Consider the following 22,303-nt stretch of genomic DNA (forward strand, 5'->3'; position numbering starts at 1 on the left):
CCTGCAGCCTGGGGTGTGATCCTGGAGACCCGGGATCAAGTCTCACGTCAGGCTCCCTGCGTGGAGCCTGCTTCTCCCTCTGCCTGTGTCTCTGCCTCTCTCTCTCTCTCTCTCTCTGTCTATGAATAAATAAATAAAATCTTTTCAAAAAAATGTGGTGCTATTCTACTGTCAGGGATTCTGGAATCTCTTGTGTCTGATCGTTATCCTTTGCCACACTGTTTTCCTTTCTGTTTCTAGAAGTGGCATATAAGGAAACTTGTCCAAAAGTCGGTCCATGGGTGACCTCTGTCCATTTTGTTTTCCCTGCCTCTCCTTTTATTTACTCTTTCTATCCCCAAAGGAAATTTTAGTAATTCTTTTGTTTTATTTTTCCAATCCTTTACAGAGAATCATGTGGAAATAAATGGTGCCTGTGGGCAAAGGCTCTGCCGAAAAGATATTTATCATATCTAGGTTTCATAGAAATTGCTTTGAATTTTTTTATCATGCTCTTGATCATTGGAGTTGATTTGACTGATGGAGCTGATGGAGCTGCTTGATTAGCCTTTCTTTCTCTTTCTTTCTTTCTTTCTTTCTTTCTTTCTTTCTTTCTTTCTTTCTTTCTTTCTTTCTTTCTTTCTTTCTTTCTTTCTTTCCCTTCCTTCCTTCCTTCCTTCCTTCCTTCCTTCCTTCCTTCCTTCCTTCCTTCCTTCCTTCCTTCCTTCCTTCAAGTCTCACTCCAAGGTTGTGAGCAGATGCACTCTGGCTAGAGCTTCTGGGTCATAGAGTCCCTATTTCATGACAAGAATAAGTTTATTTTTGAATTTGTCCCAACACTCATTCTATGGACCCTCAGTTCCTTACTTTTTATATATTTTGCCTGTTTTTTAAAAGATTTTTAAAAATTTATTCATTTATGAAAGAGAGAGAGACACACACAGGCAGAGGGAGAAGCAGTCTCCGTGCTGGGAGCCCAATGTGGGACTATATCCCAGGGCTCTAGGATCACACCCTGGGCCAAAGGCAGGCGCTAAACCGCTGGATTGCTTTTATTTTTTTAAGAGACTCTAATGCAGGAGTTTAAAGCGATCATTCCCTTTGCCTGTGGTGCAAAACGTGCATTGCACAGGTATTGCTTTTTAACAGAACTAAGTGTGATGCTCTTTGGGTGCTGCTGCTATTCAGACTAGTAATTGATTCTTTTAAAGCAAAGTAATTTGAGGGGAGGGAAAAGAAAGTCCCATGAAAGAACTTTTGTAGTCTTATCAACATTTACTCCAATCCCTTAGCATCAGCTCCTCCCTAAAGAGTATATGCGTCAGGATTTGCAGCATTAATGAAAGCAGGTAACTTGTATGTAATGGATATAAGGTAACTTAAATTTGGGTTCAGGAAGCAGGGAATGCAACTGTTACATTAGAGCTGCTATGCCACACTCACAGTATCTGGCTATCACTGTAACCAACTAATGCCAAAAGAATGGTTTTGTAATAAAATTATAGATGTATCCTTAAAAAAAAAAAAAGCCACCCCGGGATCCCCTATCTTGCCTATTTTGATGTTTTCATGTTTTTAAACTCTTGTTTGGGGAGAACACTTTGCCTTTAATAGATGCTCATTAGCCAGTCACTTAAGATAGAGTATTTGAACTTTGATATTAAAACTTGAAAATTTGACAGTGTTTCCCCTTCAGACAATCTTAATCATGCCTTAAAATGAGGTTCTTTTTGATTCTTTTGAGTTACTTATATATTTTTTAATAGAGTCTTTGCCCTGTTGTTTAAATATACATAAAAATAGCTGTTATTTCTATTTGATATAGAGAAACAATGTGTAGTGTTTACCCTACTATACTGTTGTTAGGTGAAAAACACTTAACAATACTTCACATCTCTTTATAGTCACAGTGGTGTGCTGGTTTCTCTGTGCTTTGTTACAGACTTTTAACTTTCAGATATTTCTAAATGGAGAGGTTATTCTTGAGTTAAAGGAGGATTTTTAGACCCATTATTAACTTTTTTCATTTTGTGTAGGTAGTGTGGCTTATTGACGCCTTTACAAGCCTTATAGTTAAAAAGTGTTGTAGTTGTTGCTTTTCCTCAACTCTGAATCTCAAGAAACATCGAATCAAACAGCCAAAGTATGAATGAGATTTATCATTCATATAAAATTAGAATGTCAGTATCAGATACCTCCTAAATATTTAAATACGGTTGAAGTGGCCTTTTGTTTTGGGGATGCTCGTGCCACACTTTGGATGTGGTCAGTGGTACACTGTAACATTTGTTCCTCTCAAAGTGAATTGGTTTGAGGAGTGACTTCAGAAGACATAAAAAAATGTAACCACCGGGTGTTGCTTACAAGGTACAAGCCTGTGTTTGAGAAATTGGGTACTAGGTTACATATATTATTTGAGGATATGCCTGCCTAATGTTTTTAAAAAATTATATTCTGTATTTAACACCTTTAATAGAAAGTGATAATTCTTTTGTGTGTCATCTTTCCATTGCTTTATAAAGAGTCTGTTGTTTATATAGTTAAGATTAAATTCTATTTTCTAATTATAATAGGAAATTTATATTCCCTGAGTGAATTTTAATTGTAGTAGAGGATCCCAAGAATCCTCTGGCAGGAAACAGGGCTTCCAGGAGCTGAGCTGTTCCCACTGTTCTGTTGTTATCCCACAAAACAGTGACATTTTTTAGGAGACAGTTTAGTTGTAATTGGTGTGAGACTCACACTATACCATGTGTTTTGGGAAATTTAGTACTGGGCAGAGTGGTGATTTTTTTTTTTTTTTTAATAAGGCAGATTTGTTGATTCCAGCTTTTCATGAGTATTTTGGCTTGTTGGTAGCAGTACTTACAATGCTCTGTTGCTACAATCCAAAATTACAGTTTCTAGTAGCAGACGTTAAATTGTTTGAATATCACAGAATTGATTATTTCACATTATTGTTTTCCATATGCTCTTGCTTTTGGATAAGTTTTGAAATCTAAGGTTACCAAAGTATTTTTTGAAGTAGCTCTGTAGCCATAAATAAGCAAAGATTTGGGCCTGAAAACTGTAACGGATTATCATTTATTCTCTTATTATTGCTTTGGAACTGATAATTTTACATTATATTTTTTAGGGGGAGCAATAGTATATGAAGTTAAGTCTTTCAGCTGTATTAAGGTTGTAAAATATAGCGGAGACAGTATGAGCAAGTGAGGAGTTCTGGCTACTTACAGCTTTATGATACTGGATAAGTTAATCTCTCTTAGTTTTACTTTCCTCATTTGCATAGTACTGTAATAATGTCTTCCTGTATATATTATGAGAGTAGATGAAACAATGAACTGGATGGTTCTTTATACAGAGAAATTTTATATAGCTGTTTTATTGCAAAGTCGGCAAATTACAATGCCAAATGGTGTCATGCTTTTCCCTGGCACACTAGCTGCTGACTGTCCCATGTGCTAATAATGTTCATGCCAAGTCATCCCCAGTGTTATCTTGCCATTCTTTACGGCTCTGCTATTTCAGATCTCTGATGAAGCAGTCTGAAGAGCTTGATAATTTCTGAATAAAAATTCCAGAACGCTTGAAGTAGAAACCATTGTCCCTAGTATGCTTAAGCATTTCATATTAGTAGAGAATATAGCCCTTAAGAGTTCTCAGCAGTTTCTGTAACTACCCAAAAGAGAATAAATCTTTAATATCTGCTAAGATGATAAGTCTACCCTTTTTACTAGATGTAAAAGAGGGTGAAAGGATTGGTCCTTGTCCACATCCATTCACAAATTAAAATTAAGAGGCCTTAAGAGTCTCTTCTAGTGATAGCATCTGTAGCACCTGTTTATCTTAATACCCTGCCTTAATATTTTTTTCAGAAATATCTCATTTATGAATTATAATTTACATATGAGAAGAAGCACAATTTGATGTTAGAGGTTCCCTAGGCTTAGTAGTTGAGTTGCAGAGACTTTAAATTTTTAAATCTCAGCTGATTCTTGAAGCCCTGTGTCTGAAATGCTGTGGTTTCTTTAGAAATGCAACCGGAGGCGGCAAGTGGAGAAAGTCATTACACATTCTTATATTAAGTTCTTTTATAGAGGCAAGTACAAAGCTGTGGTTATTTTCTTTATTGAAATATGGTCATACAGTAGAAAAGCATAATTTTTATTTATACCTCAGCTTTTGTTTTCAATTAAAATGATAGAATACAACAGCCATTCTTAAAATTTGTTAATTTATTTAAATTAAAAGATAATTATGCTCTGTTTTGTGAATTAGACCTGTAAGATTTTGCAAGCAACTTGTTTGATAGAATTATTTATAGTTCTTGAAACACATACTTTTTGGTGATATGGTTTTGATTTGGATGATCTAGGGAAGAGTCAGACTATTTGAAATCAATTCTTTTTTTAATTTTCTTTGGGCAATTGGGTGATAAGAAAATGTGTTCAATACCATGGATTTTATTTTTTAAGAACCTAACCTTTCTAGATCTCTTCATTTAGAGTTTACGTTCAGAAGATTGATTCTATCTTTAGAAGAATGTTATAAGTAAAGATAAGTTTATTTTATAAATGAAAAAAATAATTCCTAATAAAGCTTATAGTCAACTTGAAAAGTCGTGGTTAACATTCTCAGAAATAATGTGAAATATTTGGGGAGTTGAGCATGACTATTTAGAACTGAGATTCGATGAAACTAGGTTTTACAAATATATTTGAGATGTATCTTACTAGGAAGTGAAATGTGAAGGGATCATTTGAAAGCATTGAGAACTATATATGTATGGACTTGAGCTGGGATTTGCATGCATTTCAAGTACATATAATATTTTATGAATAAAAATGGTGGTGTTGACAAGATTTGAATTATCTTTCCACAAGAGGTGTTGGATTTGTGCTGTCGTATCTTTTGGGGGTTATACCTTGGAAACAAAAACATAAATGCTATAATATATAATAGAGACTGCCTGTAATTGACATAGCTATCTTAAGTAGGAATGCTTCACTGCTTTTGTTACTATCATGGAGGCTGCCTCATAAGCAGAAGAATTACTCAGTCACAGATACTGCTTATTGGCTTTTGTCTATATTGGTACCTCTATGAACTAAAGTAGCTATATTGATTAAATATGCCAGTGACATTTGAACATTTATTTACCTGGTAATTTTATATTGGGAAAAATACTCAAACCATTGGAAAATGAGATCATATTTTTTTAATCTTCTGCATGTGAGTTACAAATGAATACTTTATAATCTAGGCTTGGTATCTAGAGTTGAAAACTACCTCATTTTTTATTAGGTTAATATGAATTCAGTTAGCATCATAAAAATGATATAATGGAAGAGTAGAAGAGAAAAAAAGGGATAAGTACAGTTTAGTCAGTGAGTCTAAATACTGAGAATTGGTTTTAGAATTGTCATGCAAGAGAAAAGCACAAATCATAATTGCTACTTCACAATGATTTTACTCACTAGAATCTGTAGTATCCTGAAATCACTGAAAGAACAATTCAGAGCTGTTCAGAATCAGGTTCTAGGGCAGCCTGGGTGGCTCAGCGGTTTAGCACTGCCTTCAGCCCAGGGGCTGATCCTGGAGACCCAGGATCAAGTCCCATGTCAGGCTCCCTGTGTGGAGCCTACTTCTCCCTCTGCCTGTGTCTCGGCCTCTCTCTTTCTCTCTCTCATGAATAAATAAATAAAATCTTTTTTAAAAATTCAAATTAAAAAAGAAAAAGAATCAGGTTCTAGGTAGAATAGTATGACTTTAGAATAGTTTAAGAATTTGGAGAACAAGAGGATTGTGAACCCTGCCTAGTCAAGTAGAATGTGCCTCCTGACCTTGAATTGAGGAGTCTTTGGATTTTTACTGGGAGGGGTGGAAAGGCACAGAAGTTGAGGCGCAAGAGCCATTGAGTGGGCAGGGTCCACAGAAACAGTGAGCTACTTATGAATGAGACTCAGTTCAGAATAGGTTTAGTTTTTCTTTGAAGTTTACATCTCTTACCCCAAATTAACACTCCCACGTTCCTTTTCCCCATCTCACCTTTCTCTGAGAGGTTTTCTATTTTCTTAAAAAGAAATAAGATGGCAGAGAAGCAAAAATTTAATATTCTTTCCACTAGTTTTGTATTGGAACAGTACACTCTCTATACCTCATGGGGTTGTTGTTTCCATTAAATGAAGTCATATGTATAAACTAAGCATGATGCCTGGTCTACACAATGAATAAATGGTGGTTAAAAAAATTACTCATAATTGAAATAGTTGAAGTAATTCTATATAATAAGCTAAGATGAACATTGAAAAATAATTTTTAGTAAAGAATGTAGTTTACTTTGTATACCTCAGCAGTTTTTCCTGTTTAATTCCTTAAGGTTCTCATTTTCCATATCTCTTCTTTCTTTTAGGAGACAAGGATGGCAGCAAGGTGACCACAGTGGTGGCAACTCCTGGGCAGGGTCCAGATAGGCCACAAGAAGTCAGCTATACAGACACTAAAGTGATTGGAAATGGGTCATTTGGTGTGGTATATCAAGCCAAACTTTGTGATTCAGGAGAACTGGTTGCCATCAAGAAAGTATTGCAGGACAAGAGATTTAAGGTAAGACCTTTGGTATTTCATGTATTTTGTTGCTATCAATAGATGTCAATGAGTATTTTTTTATTCATTTGTCTTTGGTTAAGTTTCATTTACTGTGCAAATTTATTATAGATACTTTATTTTCTGTTGTGTGTTTTGTAGAGAGAAAATTTACTAAAGACTGCAGTATTATTTTTAAACCACTGCTGTGCATGATAATATGATTTTAAAATGTTCTGAAAAATAATTAGAATTTCTTAATTTCTACTTTAAAAAACTGACCTGGATCTCATTGGTGTAGGAGATCAGAAAAACACTACCTGTAGTGCTTGATCATTTGAACAATTGACTATGCTTGCTTTCTTTTTCTTTTTCCTTAACGATTTTATTTATTTGAGAGAGAGAGAGAGAGAGACAGAGAGGCAGAGACACAGGCGGAGGGAGAAGCAGGCTCCCCATGAGGAGCCTGATGTGGGACTTGATCCCGGGACTCCAGGATCATCCCCTGGGCCGAAGGCAGGCACTAAACCACTGAGCCACCCAGAGATCCCTATGCTTGCTTTCTTAAAATTTCCTTTGAATTTGTGATGCAACGCTATCATTTATTTTTTCCTAATAACTAACTTTTCTTTGCTATTTTCTTATGTCTTCATTCCTCTACCCCTAGAAACCACCCATCCCTATAGTTTAGTTTATGTTCATTTCTTACACCAGCTCTTTAGAGTATCCTATGCATGAATGTTCAGAGGTCATCTCTATTTTATGGTAGAGTCAGGAGACCTGGGCTTTAATGTAGGCTCAGCACTAACAAGCCCTACAGCTCTTTTCTGTTCTCTACTTCTCCCACCTGTGCAGTATTATACTGAGAGTCTCCTCTGTGCTAACAACTATGCTAAACATGAAGGGCTATAAAAATAAAAAGTGACCACTCTGAAACAGCATACAGTCTACCCAGCTCATTGCTCTAGAATGTTTCAAATTCTAAAGTGTTTTTTCTTTTTAAAGAAAAAAATTCTTATACCTTTCGTCTTCATTCCTACTGTCTCTCCTAAATACTAGTCCCCTGTTGTCAAATGATTGTTGGCTCTTGATATGTTATCTCAAATTGGCAAAGCTTCTTATCTAATCCTGACCTGATTTTTAAGACCCAATGGAAATTCTTTCTATTGGTTCCCATTCCTTTTTACCTTTTTTTCTAATGATTTTGTTATTCACCTTGTCATTCAGACTTTTCTATTCTCTCATACTTTATATCCAGTCATTATCAAAACTTCATTGATTTTTTTTTTTTCTTCACTGCCTTGATCCACATGTGACATCTTTCCCTTCTTCCTCACTACCATTCTAGTCAGGCCCTTTCCATTATTTGGCTTACCTAGTAACTCTATCTCTGACCATCTGCATATCAGCACTAGAATAATCCCACAGTTCAGTTTGGTCATATTGTTTCTCCTACATACAATTTATGTATGGTTCCTCATAGTCTAAAAAATAAAGCCTGCCTAGTTCAATACTGCATTCAGGAACTTTCATAGCCTTGCCTTATCTCCAGATACTCAGCTTTCCAAACCTTCTGTGATACGTCTTTGAAATATATTTGTCTTTATGGCCTTTTTGCTTTTATTTAGCTCTTATTTAGAATTTCCTATTCTCTTGCTCATCTAAATCCTGTGCACATGTAAAGGTCCTTGTCAGAGTCCTTCTTTATGAAATTTCTCACATGATTCCAGCCAGCTATGGATATTGTTCTAAATTCCTTGACCGCTTATTGTCCATAAACTAGGAAATTCCAAATTTTTTCGTGATAAGGACTCCATTTTTATTGTGTGTATCCTGGGTGTCCACACATGCAGTGTTTGGTTCTTTCTTTCTTTCTTTCTTTCTTTCTTTCTTTCTTTCTTTCTTTCTTTCTTTCTTTTCTTTCTTTCTTTTCTTTCTTTCTTTTCTTTTGGATTAGTAGTTGATGATAGCAAATGCTTATCAAATTCTTGTTATATGGGCAGCCCGGGTGGCTCAGTGGGTTTAGCATGCCGCCTTCTGCCCGGGGCGTGATCCTGGAAACCCGGATCGAGTCCCAGTCCCACGTAGGGCTCCCTATATATCCATCTATATCTATCTATATCTATATCTATATCTATATCTATATCTATATCTATATCTATATCTATATATATATCCCTATATATCCCTCTGCTTGTGTGTCTGCACCTCTCTCTCTCTTATGAATAAATACAATCTTAAAAAACAAATCTTGTTATATGCTCAATGGTTTATTTATTTAATTTTTTCTCAGCGTTTTACTAAGATTTTTTACACAAGTAGTTTTATGAGCCTTATCATTAGTACTGTGAGATTGGTCCTTTTTATTTGGATAAGAAAACCTACGCACAGAGATTATAAATTAACTTGTCCAGGGTCATTGAGTTAGCATGTGGAAAGTTGGGCAAGTATTTGAATCCACGCATTCTGACTCCAAGAGTGCTTTACTAAACATTTTATCATCAACTGCATCATAATACTAGATTTTGTTTGGAAGGTATCTGGTTAGTTCTTTTTTTTCTTTTTTCTAATTAAAGTTTTTCCCTTTAGCGTAATTATTCATTTGAAATGCAGTTTGGTTCATTTGTTTCTGTATGTATCTCTTCTTAGAATGTTACTCTTGTTCTTTTTGACTTCTTTAAAAAAATTATCTATTTTTAGTCTGTGAAACACACTAATATGGTTCCAAGGATCCAAAATATACAAATATCATTTCCTCTCTGTTCCCTTGGACTTGTTACCATTTACTCCCTGTAGATAGCCAGTCTCATTATATTTTGGTTCATTTTTTGGGGGGTTTCTTTTGCACAAATGAGCAAGTAAGTGTAATTTTCTTGGCTTCTTTTTCACATAAAAGGTTCTATATTAGGGATACTCTTTTGTACTTTGCCTTTTCTCTTACCTATAGTTCTTAGAAATCATTGCCTATCAGTTCAGAGATTTTTCTCTTCTAGCAGCATAGTATTCCAGAATTGATTCAACCATTCTTCTATGTATGGGTATTTAATTTCATTTCAATATTTTGTAATCTCTTAAGAGTACTGCTGTGAAATACCTTTTCATAGGTATTGTTTTAATTAGATGTATGTCTTTGGTGTAAATTAAGAGAAGTAGTTTGCCTAGTCAAAATGTAAACACTTAACATAGTTTTGTTTGATATTGCTAGAGTCCCCTCCATAAGGATTGAACCAATCTGCATTCTCTTCAGTAATATGAGTACCTATCCCCCCCCCCCCCCCACTGTGGACATCATGCATTGCCTAACTTTTTCAATTTTTGCTGATCTGATAGGTGAGAAATGGTAACTCATTGTAGTTTTAATTTATAATCTTATTATGAATGTAGTTTAACATCTTTTCACTCATTCAAGTTCCATTTTGTTTGCTTTTTGTGAGTGTATATGAATTATCCTTTCTTTTTTTGCTCATTTTTAAAATGAGTTTTTGGTCTTTTCCTCTCAACTCTGAAGCATTTTTTATTATGGATTTAGTCTTTTATCTGTAATATATGAAGTGTTTTTACTTTTTGTATTCTATTTTTCTACTGTATGAAAGTCTTCCACTACCCTATGCAGTCATATTTATTGTTCTTTTATCATATTTAGATTTTAAGTTATGAATAGAAAGCTTTTCCCTTATGAAGTCTTTCCTTATGGAAAGCCTTTTCCTCAGGTTAAAGAGAAATTCATCCACATTTTTTCCTGGTAATTACAAGATTTCACTTCTTACTTTTAAATTCCTGGATCCATTTGAAGTTTATTCCTGTTCATGGAGTTTTATTCTTATACACAGTGTGAGTTATTGATCTAATTTTAGCCTCTCTAACTCATTAACCAGTTAGTTGCTCAGTACAGTTATTAAAAGGTCTATCTTTGCTCCAGTGACTTGAGATGGTATTGTTATTATATGCTAAATTTCCATATGTGCTTATTCTTAAAAGAATAAGAATTCTTCTTTTCCACTAGATCATTTGCATATTCCTATGTCATTACCACAGTTTTAATTATAGAGTTTTATAGTATGTTTTAATGCCTCCTAGAGCTAATCTACTTTTGTAGCGTTCCTTTTTTGTGTCTTTCTAGCTATTCTTGAGTGTCTATTTTTCCATATGAATTTTGGCATCGATTTGACTAATATAAAAAAGCTGGTTGATATTTTTAATTGGAATTTCATTAATTTATAAATTAACTTAGGGAGACCTGACCTATTTGTGATGTTGAGTTATCTTATCCAGGAATAAGAGATATCTTTCTATTTGTTCAAGTGTACTTTTGTGTCTTTCAGGAGTTTTATTACATAGGTTTTGGATGTTTCTTGTTAAGTTTATTCCTAAGTATTTATTGTTTTTGTTGCTATTGTATGATTTTGTTTTTGTTTTTATTTTTTTCTCCTACATGCTAAAAAGTGGTAAGTTTAAAATAAAGTTTCTTTCTACTTTATCACCTTTCCTTTGTGGAACTTAAGTATTTTGTTCTCCTTACTAAATGTTAAGTTTGCCCCCTCCCCCAAATAAAAATCAATATGTTGAACAATTCATTTTTCTTGATTATCTTGATATTTTTTGATAAAAATAGTAGGAATTTTTATGACAACTGAAAATTCTGTAGTTTCATGTCTGTCATTATGTAGCTGTTGCCTAGGATTCCATTAAATAATTATATATTTCCAGGAAAGGTTGAAATAGGGTTTTTTCCTTGCCCAGCCAAATAAACCATTCTGCTCTACCTGCTAGTGTCAGTGAAAGACCATTTGTTTTGGTGAAAAAACAAGATAGAAAATGGTCAGAGACAAAAAAACTAAAAGTAGTTATCCCTGCATACTAATCACATAAACTATTTCTAATACACTGAGCTTTTCTATTAGGAATTTCAGGTATAATAAGCTTCATTTCAGTAGTGTTTTACCTATAATTTGAATGCCTTTTTTCCTTCTGTGACCCATCATGCTGTGGCAGATTACTTAAACAGAAATTAAATTACTTCTCCCGGCTGGTTTGGGAGTGCTTGTGATACAAAATGCTCTTGACAGTTTTGTCCAGGTAAAGTCCAGCTAAATACCTTACATAGGAGACCTTTGATGTTAGACAAAGAGATTAATCAGTCCTAGAACCTACTGACAGTTGTTGAGGCTGGCTTTCCAATTTGAAAATCGGTAAGTTGCATTTTTAATTAATTAGTGATCTTAGCCTCATTAACTATTAATTTCAGTTCTCCTTTGAACTAAGTCATAGGTTTTAGGTCTCCTGCTTGGTTTCACTTGTTCTGTGGTTAGGATATGAGGGTGGAGGTGGGAAGCATAACTGTCCTTCTATTGTGAATAGAGAGTGAATAGGCACCTACTTTTAATATATATCACTTTGGAGAGTCAGAAAAGATAATGTCTGATCCTTGGCATTATTATTATTTTCTGCGTAGATATTATGGAGACAGCACAGAAGAAAGAAGACCTTAGTTGTTCACTATTAGTAGTTCTATAAACTAGAGCATATTCATTAACTTTATGAGCCCCAGTTTCATCATCTGTAAAATGAGGATGTTACTACTACAGCAATGCCCCAGCCTACTGTTTGGAACAGAAAAGAATCAATAAATATTGTGTTCCCTTTTTTTCTCTAATGTTGTATGAATCAAATGAAACAAAGTATTAATGAGAACATTTTCTGAATTTTAAAACTCCTCATGACTAAATTATGTTTTATTTTTAGGCATCTGAATTATTACAAATGACTATTCACTTTGGATTTTAGCCTGTTTGTTTTACTTGCTCTTAAATTTGGTAATTAAAAAAATTTTTTTCTTTTTTAGAGACAGGAGAGGGGGAGAGAGGATCTTAAGCAGGTTCCAGACCTAATGTAGAGCCCAACATGGACTCAATCTCACAACCCTGAGAACATGACTCTGAAATCAAGAGTCACACACTTAACTGACTGAGGCCCAGGTGCCCCTAAATTTAATAAACTTATTTTGAGGCACCTCATTGTTTGTATTTATATGACTATTTTAAGTCATTTGTGGAAAATCTATCTCCAGGTAAAACTGATAGACAACTTGAAAAAAAAACCATAATTTTTACTTATGCCATATGGAGTTATGTTATATGTTCTTTGGGTCATAGAAACTTATTATCAAGGGAGGCTAAAAACCAGGTTTTAACTCTGAAGGAGAGAGGAAAGGACAGTAGGCAGGAAAAATCTTAACACTACTATGCAGCTTTAGGAAAGTTAAAGGAATGGGGAAGTCTCAGCCCTAGGTTGAACCATCAGAGGAATCCACAGTGTCACCTGGGAAAAGGTCTCCATTCAATAAATCTGTCTTGCTCTGTTATTTTTCTGGGAATAGCCCATGAGAAACTTGGCATGGCTTGAACAGAAGAATGGCTTTAAGAGCTCAGCACCATTGATCAATGATGCTCCCTGCCTGGGGATCTGAGAGGCACATTTTCATAATTACCACATCAAGCCTTGTAAGGATAGAGACCTTTTTATGCTACTTTCCCAAGTGTGTAGGTAATAACTAGAAAAATGTTTTTTTTTTAATTGAAGTTTTAGAGACTGTACAAAGGTTGGTGTGGAAGAGTTCTGTTGATTTTGCTCTTAAAATTACATAGTTTTATTGCATCGATTATTCTAGAGACACAAAAAATGGAGGATTTGATAACAGGAGAGCTTGGTTCTTGTCTCATGGAGTCAAAAAATGAATCTTATGGACAACAGAGTGAGTAAAGTGATAGAAATGTATTAAGCAGAGGTACAGAGAAAGCTCTCAGAAGTGAGAGGGATCCTGATGGGGTTGCCACTGAGGGCTTTTAGTGGCAGTCTTTTATTGAGAACCTAGCTAGGGAGACCATGGCCTTTGATTTTCTTGTGCAGTCTTGGTTTGGGCAGGGATTATTGATAACACTTTAATGACATATTTCTTTGTGGTCTGGTGAGTTCCTGTGATTACTTAGTAGCCATTAAAGGGAGATACTCCCTAACATTTTGGAGGTAGGAAGCCAGGTTTATTATTTTTCTCTGTTTTCTTGGGATGAGTAGGAGCCTGATTCTGGGCCTTTGATGTCCTTGGGGTTTATGGGAATCCACAGATTTCTGGGAGCCTGAGCCTGACTTTGGGCCTTTCCCTTATCTTTCTCTACGTAGCCCCATCTGCCCCTAATTTATTCCTACATTAGTATGTTTGTCTTGAATGCCCTTTTTCTGGCTTTCAGTGGCTTGAATGGTTTAAGTGAATGAGAAATAAAACTTAATATAAGGCAGCCAGAATAATTAGGCAAGAAAAAGAAAAGGCAGCCAAATTGGAAAGAACTTAAACTGTCACTATTTGCAGATGACATGATATATATAGAAAACCCTAAAGACTCCATTAAAAAATACTTTTAGAACAAATTAATTCAGTATACTTGCAGGATACATAAACCAACACACAAAAATCTCTTATATTTCTGTTCACTTATAATGAGCTATCTGAAAGAGAAATAAAGCATTTACAATTGCATTAAAAAAGAATAAAATCCTAGGAATAAATTTAACCACAAATTGAAAGACTCAATACTGAAAATTATGACAGTAATGAAAGAAATTGAAGAAGACAAATAAATGGAATGGTATTCTGTGCTCATGGATCGGAAGAAATCAGTTTTGTTAAAATGTCCATATCACCTAAGGTAATATACAAATACAAAATTAGTGCAATCCCTACCAGAATTTCAGTGGTGTTTTTTTAAAAGATGTATGTATGTATGTATTTAAGAGAAAGAGAGAGAGAAAAAAAAAACACAAGCAGGGAGAAGGGCAGGCAGAGAGAGAAGGAAAGAATCCCAAGCAGACCCTGTGCTGAGCATGGAGCCTGATGCAAGGCTTGATCTTATGACTGTGAGATCACAACCTGAGCTAAAACTAAGAGTTGGATGCTTAACCAACTGAACCATCAAGGTGCCTCTGGTATTTTTCAAAGAAATAGAACAAATAATCCTAACATTTGTATGGAATCTTGAAAAACCCTGAATAGCCAAAACAATCTTGAGAAAGAAGAACAAAGCTGAAGGCATCATATTCCCTGGTTTCTATTACAGAGCTATAGTAATCAAAACAATATGGTATTGGCATTAAAAAAAAAAAAGATACATAGATCAGTTGAACAGAATAATGAGCCAGAAATAACCCTGTCCATATGTGGTTAATCTATGACAAAGGAGCCAAGACTATACAGTGGGGGAAAGAATAGTCTTTTCAATAAGCGGTGTTGAAGAAACTGGAAAGCCACAGGCAAAAGAATGGAACTGGACTACTATCTTACACCAAACACAAAAATTAATTCAAAATTAATTAAAGACTTCAATATAAGGCCTGAAACCATAAAACTTCTAGAAGAAAGCATAGTAAGCTCCTTGACATAGATCTTGGCAATGAGTTTTTGAATCTGACACCAAAAGTAGAAGCAAATAAAAGCAAAAATAAATAAGTAGGACTATCATACTCAAAAGCTTCTGCAGGGACACCTGGGTGGCTCAGCAGTTGAGTGTCTGCCTTCGGTTCAGGTTGTGATCCTGGGATCTGGGATCGAGTCCCACATCAGGCTCCCTGCAGGGAGCCTGCTTCTCCCTCTGCCCATGTCTCTGCCTCTCTCTCTGTGTCTCTCATGAATAAATAAATAACAATCTAAAAAGTAAATAAATAAAAATAAAAAGCTTCCGCAGAGCAAAGGAAACAATCAACAATGAAAAGGCGTAAAATGGGATAAAGTATTTGCAAATCATATATCTGTGATAAGGTGTTAATAACCAAAACATATGAAGAATTCACAATTTAATGACAAAACAAAAACAACCTATAATAAAAAATGGGCTGAAGATCTGAATAGACATCGTTACAAAGAAGACATGCAGGTACATGAAAAGATGCTCAGCATTATTAGTCATCAGGGGAATGCATATCAAAACTTCATTGAGATGTCACCTTGTACCTGTTCTAATGGACATTATCAAAAAGAGAAGAAATAACAAGTGTTGGTAAGGATGTGGTAAAGGAGAAACCCCTGTGTTCTGTTGTGGGGGAAGGGGATATAATTAAAAATAGAACTGTTGTGATCCAGCAATTCCATTTTTCAGTATTTATCCAAAGAAAAGGAAAACATTAACTTGAAAAGATATATGGATCCCTCTGTTCATTGCAGTATTATTTACATTACCCAAGAAATAGAAGCAAACTAAGTATCCATTGGTGGTTGTATAAAGAAATTCTCTCTCTCTCTCTCTCTCTCTCTCTCTCTCTCTCTCTCTTTCACACACACACACACACACACACACACACACACACACTGAAATATTATTCAGCCATAAAGAAGAATGAAGTCTTACTATTTGGGACAACATGGATCGACCCCACGGGCATTATGTAAAAGTAAAATAAGTCCATTGGAGAAAGACAAATACCATATTATCTCTCTTCTAAGTGGAATATAAGAAAAGAAAAGGAAAAGAAGTAAAAGACAATAAGCTTATAGATAGAATAGATGGTGATTGCCAGAAATGGGGGCAGGGCACGTGTGAAGGGTGCAAGAAATGGGAGAAGGGGGTCGAAAGATAAAAAGAAAAAACAGAACCTTAATATAAGGCATAATGTACTTGCAAGTTTTCTCACCTTTTTTTTTAACTTTATTGTTCTTTAGTGTTAATACCTTTTCAAATTCCTGTACATCTATGATAAGTATCAAAGAAATACTTAGTATTAGGAGTTAGATTTGCCCTATGACTAGTTTTACTTTAAGCATTTGAAATTTTTGTTGATCAACTGCTTGTTTCTTTTTTTTTATGGCAGCTTATTGAGATATACTTCCTGTACCATATATTTCACCCTTTTAAAGTATACAGTTCGCTTATTTTAGTATAGTCACAGAGTTGTGCAACTATCACTACTAATTCCAAAATATTCTCTTCACCTCAAAAAGAAACTCCATACTTCCTAATAGTCACTCTGCATTCTTCCCTTTCTCCAGGCCCTGCAACCACTAATCTACTGTCTCTGGATTTGTTCATTCTGGACATTTCATATACAAGGAACCATATTATGTGATCTTTTTGTGTCTGGTTTTTTTAGAATAATGTACTTGAGGCTCATCCATATTGTACCATGTCTCAGTACTGTAGTCCTTTTTATGGATAAATAATATTCCATTAATGGATATGCCACATTTAGTTTATACATTCAGGAGTTGAAGAACAATTGAGTTGTTTCCACTTTTTGGCTATTGTTAATGATGCTGCTCCAAACATCTGCCTACAAGTTTTTGTGGAGACTTTTTATTCATTATTTCACTTTGGTAAATACCTGAAGTCTCTCATAAGACTATGATAAACATTTTAAGGAAGTGGTAACCTGTTTTCCCAAGAGGCTTTACCATTTTGCAATCCCATGAGTAATTTATGAGCCTTTCAGTTTCTCTGCATCATCGCCAACTACTTGTTGTTTTTCATAGTCATCTTAGAGTGGAGTGGTATATCCTTGAGTTAGTTGCATTTCCTGATGGCTAATCAGGTTGAGCATCTTCTCATGTGTTTATTGATCATTCAGGTGTACAATATAGTGATTCAGTCATTCCATACATCACCTGGAGTACTCTGTGCTCATCACAAGTGCACTCCTTTTTTTTTTTTTTTTTTAATTTTTATTTATTTATGATAGTCAGAGAGAGAGAGAGAGAGAGGCGCAGAGACACAGGCAGAGGGAGAAGCAGGCTCCATGCACTGGGAGCCCGACGTGGGATTCGATCCCGGGTCTCCAGGATCGCGCCCTGGGCCAAGGGCAGGCGCCAAACCGCTGCGCCACCCAGGGATCCCACAAGTGCACTCCTTAATTCCCATTACCTATCTCACCCTTCCCCCATCACCCAGGTGGAAAGTACAATGTTCTCATATACTTGCTTCCTCCTCAGTTTTCCCTATTATTAGCATTTTACATTAATGTAGACTTGTTACAATCAAACCAATATTGATACATTATTAGTAATTAAAAGACCATAGTTTACATAATAGTTCATTCTTTATATTGTATAGTCTCTGAGTTTTGACAAATGTATGAAGACAGATGTCCAGTATTACAGTGTCTTACAGAATAGTTTCAGTGCCCTAAAAATTCCCTGAGCTCCATCTATTCATCCCTCTCCCTCTTTCCCCAACCCTTGGCAACCATTGTTTTTTTTTTTTAATTGTTTCCATAGTTTTGCCTTTTCTAGCATGTTATGTAGTTGAAATCATATAGTATATAACCTTTTCATTTTGGCTTTTTTCACTTTACAGTAGACAGTATGCTTGCAAAGCTACTCATGGCATGATAGCTCATTTCTTTTTAGCACCAAATAATATTCCATTGTATCCATGTACCACAGTTTGTTTATCCATTCACCTGTTGAAGGATATCTTGGTGGCTTCCAGGTTTTGGCAGTTTTGAATAAAGCTGCTAAAAACATTCATTTGCAGGTTTTTGTGTGGATATAAGTATTCATTTCATTTGGATATATACCAAGTAGCACAATTGCTAGATTGTATAAGAATTTGTTTAGTTTTGCAATAAACTGCCAAACTAAACTATCCTCCAAAGTGACTATACAGAATGATTTTATATTCCTGCCAGCAGTGAAAGAGATTTTCTATTGCTCCATATCCTCATCAGTCTTTGGTGTTGTCAGTGTTTTAAATCCTAGCAATCCTAATAGGAGAGCAATAGTATCTCATCTTAATTTGCAATTCTCTGATGATATATGATGTTGAGCATTTTTTCATATGCTTATATGCTGTGTATCTTCTTTGATGAGGTATCTTTTCAAGTTACTGCCCATTTTTAATGGTTGCTTGTTTTCTTACTGTTGAGTTTTAAGAGTTCTTTGTATATATTTTGGATAATAGTGCTTTTCTCTGATGTGTTGCAGAGATTTCTCCTGAGTCTGACTTGATTTACATTAGCAGAAGTTTTAAATTTTAATCAGAAGTCTAAGTTGTGAATTTTTTCTTTCATGGATTATGCTTTTAGTGCTGTATCTAAAAGGTCACCGCCAACTCCAAGGAAACCTAGAGCGTCTCCTATGTTATCTTCTATGTGTTTTGTAGTTTTGCCTTTTACATTTAGGTCTATGATCTATTTTAAGTTAATTTTTGTGAAGGTTATAAAACCTGTGATTACATTCATTTCTTTACATGTGGCTCTCAGGTATTTCAGCACAGTTTGTTGGAAAGACCATCCTTTCTTCATTAAAATGCCTTTGACCCTTTGTCAAAGTTCATTTGACTATATTTGGTGGCTGGTTCTGGGCTCTATGTTTTGTTCTAGTGATCCATTTGTATACTGTCTTTTTTTTTTTTTTACTGTAGCTTTATGGTAAGTCTGAAGTCAGTTAATGACAGTTTTTTTTAATTGTTCTTCAATGTTGTGTTCGCTATTGGACTTAATATTAAGTCCTTCTATCCATGCACATGAAATATGTTTCTATTTATTTAGATTTTTGGTTTCTTTCCTCAATAGTTTTATGGATTTTCTCATGTAAATCATGTATATATTTTGTTGGATTTATACTTAAGTATTTCATTTTGGAGGAGTACTAAAATCATACTGTGTTTTTAATTCTAAATTCCATTTGTTCATTGCTGGTGTATAAGAAAGCATTTGACTTTTCTACTTTAAACTTGTACCTATGATCTTCTTATAATCACTTATTTCCAGGAGGTTTTGTTTTTGATTCTCAAAGATTTTTTTACATAGAGAATCAGGTAATTTGTAAACAAAAGTAGTTTTCTCTTTTTCCTGTTTATATAGTTTTTATTTCCTTTTAGTTCTTCCTGTATTCTGTACAGTGTTGAATGGGAGTGGTGAGAAGTCTTTTTTGTCTTGTTCCTGTTCTTAGTGGGAAAACACCTAGTTTCTTACCATTAAGTATGTCAGCTATAGATTTTTGTAGATGTTCTTTATCAAGTTGAGACTGTATTTTGCTGTTGTTGGATAAAGTTTTCTGTAAATGTTTGTTAAATTGAACTGATCAATAGCGTCATTCAGGTCAACTATGTCCTTATTGATTTTCGGCTTGCTGGATCTATCAACAGCTGATAAAGGGATGTTTAAGTCTCTAAGTACAATAATGGATTTATCTATTTTTCCTTATGATTCTATTAGTTTTTGCCTCAAATATTTTGATACTTCTTTGTATCAAAAAAGGTGCATATACATTAAGAATTGTTGTCCTCTTTGAGAATTGATCTTTTCATTATGTTAAATGGCCCTCTTTAACTTGCTCTGAAGTCTGATTTGCCTGAAATTAGTATAACTTTTCTAGCTTTCTTTTGATTAGTCTTAGAATGATGTATCATTCTCTATCCCTTTACTTTAAAAGATTTTTTAAATACAAAATATATAACATTAAGCTTACCATCTTAACTATTTTTTCTAGGTTTGTTTGTTTTTTGCTGAACTCTTCCTTCCTTAGCTTCTTTGAGGTCTAGTTGACAAATTACATATATTTAAAGGGTACAGTATGATGATCTAATATATGTGTATACTGTGAAATGATTACTACAATCAGATTTATTAACACATCACTTCACATAGTTATCTTTTTTGCATATGCATGTTGGTGAGAACACCTAAGATCTATTCTCTAAGCAAGTATCAAGTATATAATACTGTATTATTAACTATAGTTACCATATTGTATATGAAATACCTAGAATTTCTGCATCTTTTAACTGAAGGTTTTCCATTTTCCTCACTCCCCCAGCCCCTTGTAATCACCATTCTACCCTCTCTGTCTAGGAATTTGACTTTTTGCTTTTTTTTTTTTTTTAAGGATTCTACATATAAGTGAGTTTGTGCCTTTATTGTTCTCATTGGCCGTGTGAAGTTTTTAATTTTGATTTAGTTTCATTTGTCTGTTTTTGCTTTAGTTGTTTGTGTTTTCTGTATCCCCAAAAGAAGGAAATCCTATCACCACAAGGATGAACTTTAAGGACATTACGCTAAGTGAAACAAGCTAGTCACCAAAGGTTAAGTACATTGCCAATTCCAGTGTTGTGAAGTTCTTCCCCTGTATTTGCTTATAGGTTTTTTTAATAGTTTTAGGTTTCATGTTTAGGTCTTTAATTAATTTTGAGTTAACTTTTTGTTTGTGATGGAAGTAAGGGTTCATCTTCATTCTTTTGCTTCTTGGTCCAGTTTTTCCAACACTCATATGCTTAAGAGACTGTCTTTTCCCTGTTTTTTAGTCCTGGCACCATTGTTGAAAATTATTTGGCCATACATGAGTATTTATTCTATTCCAGTGGTCTACATATTTGTCTTTATGCTAGTTCCATACTGTCTTGATTACTATTGGCTTGTAGTTTGGTTTCAAACCAAGAAGTATTAGACTTCCAACTTCATTCTTCCTTTTCAAGATTGTTTTGGCTATTTGGGGTCCCTTGAGAGTCTATATAAATTTTAGGATTTTGATTTTCTATTATTACAAAAAATGCCATTGGAATTTTGATAGGGATTGCATTGAATCTCTGTATGGCTTTGGATAGTATGGACATTTTAATGTTATTAAGTCTTATAAACTACAAGCATGGGCTATACCTTTCCACTCATTTCTGTATTCTTGGATTTCTTTTGGCAGTGTTTTCCTCTCTTTTTCTGCTTTATTTTTGATTTAGCATTTTCTATGATTCTATTCTCTCTCACAGGATCTATTATAGTTTTTTAAAACCTTTTTCAGTGGTTGTAGTTGAGTCTGTAGTGTATACTTATAACTTTATGAAGTGCACTTTCAAGTAACTCTTTCACAGATGGTGCAATTACCTTATGACAGAGTATTCCCAATTTCTTTGTTTTGGTTTTTTTTTTTTTCTGGCTTCTTTCAAGATTTCTTCTTTGTCTTTGATCTTTGTATTTTGAAAATGCTTGGGTATAGATTTTTTTTTTTTTTTTTTTGGTATTAATCCTCTTTTGTGTTTTCTGAGCTTCCTGAATGTGTGGTTTGGTGTCTGACATTAATTTTGGGAAATTCTCAGTTGTTGCTACTAAGGCTTTTTCTGTTCCTTTTTCTCTTGTGATATTCCCATTATGCATATTTTACAACTTTTATAATTATCTCACAGTTCTTGGATATTCTCTTCTTTTTCATCCCCCCCCCCCTTTGCATTTCATTGTTGAAAATTTCTACTGGCATTTCTTTAGTCTTACTGGTTCTCTCCATGGCCATGTCCAGTGTATTGATCAGCCCATCAAAGGCATTGCTAATTTCTATTACAGTGGCTTTGTTTCTAGTATTTACTTTTAAATCTTCTTAAAGTTTCCATCTTTCTCAGATTACATTACCCATCTGTTTTTGTGTGTTACCCACTTTTTTTCATTGGAATCCGGAGTGTATTAAATCAGTTATTTTAAATTCCTCATCTGATAATTTCAACATCTCCACTATATTTCAGTGATTTTGGTGCCTGCTGTGTGTATTCACACTTTCATTTTTGTCTTTTAGTATTCTTTGTAATTTTATGTTGAAAGCTGATATGATATATTCAGTAAAAATTACTTAGGTAATTAGACCTTTATTTTGAGTTTTTATCTGGCAGGAGGTAGACTGTGTTTATTGTTTGCTGTAGCTGTAGATGTCAGAAACTAAAATTTCCTCTGGTATCCCTTTTATTTTGTCTCCTGTTGCTTTTGGATTTCCTGAGAGACT

At 34.5% G+C, this 22,303-nt stretch overlaps 1 protein-coding gene across 3 annotated transcripts in view; it reads left to right on the forward strand.

Annotated features, from left to right (window-relative positions):
- GSK3B (glycogen synthase kinase 3 beta) overlaps positions 1 to 22,303 on the forward strand; it is a 201,336-nt gene that overhangs the window by 58,687 nt on the left and 120,346 nt on the right. For all 3 annotated transcript variants that reach the window (XM_055315880.1, XM_055315878.1, XM_055315879.1), the window contains exon 2: positions 6,395 to 6,588. In XM_055315880.1, the coding sequence (XP_055171855.1) occupies positions 6,395 to 6,588 (194 nt within the window). The remainder of the gene's footprint in view (positions 1 to 6,394; positions 6,589 to 22,303) is intronic.

Source organism: Nyctereutes procyonoides, unplaced genomic scaffold, assembly GCF_905146905.1.
Source record: "Nyctereutes procyonoides isolate TBG_1078 unplaced genomic scaffold, NYPRO_anot_genome, whole genome shotgun sequence".
In the NCBI taxonomy this organism is placed as follows: Eukaryota; Metazoa; Chordata; class Mammalia; order Carnivora; family Canidae; genus Nyctereutes; species Nyctereutes procyonoides.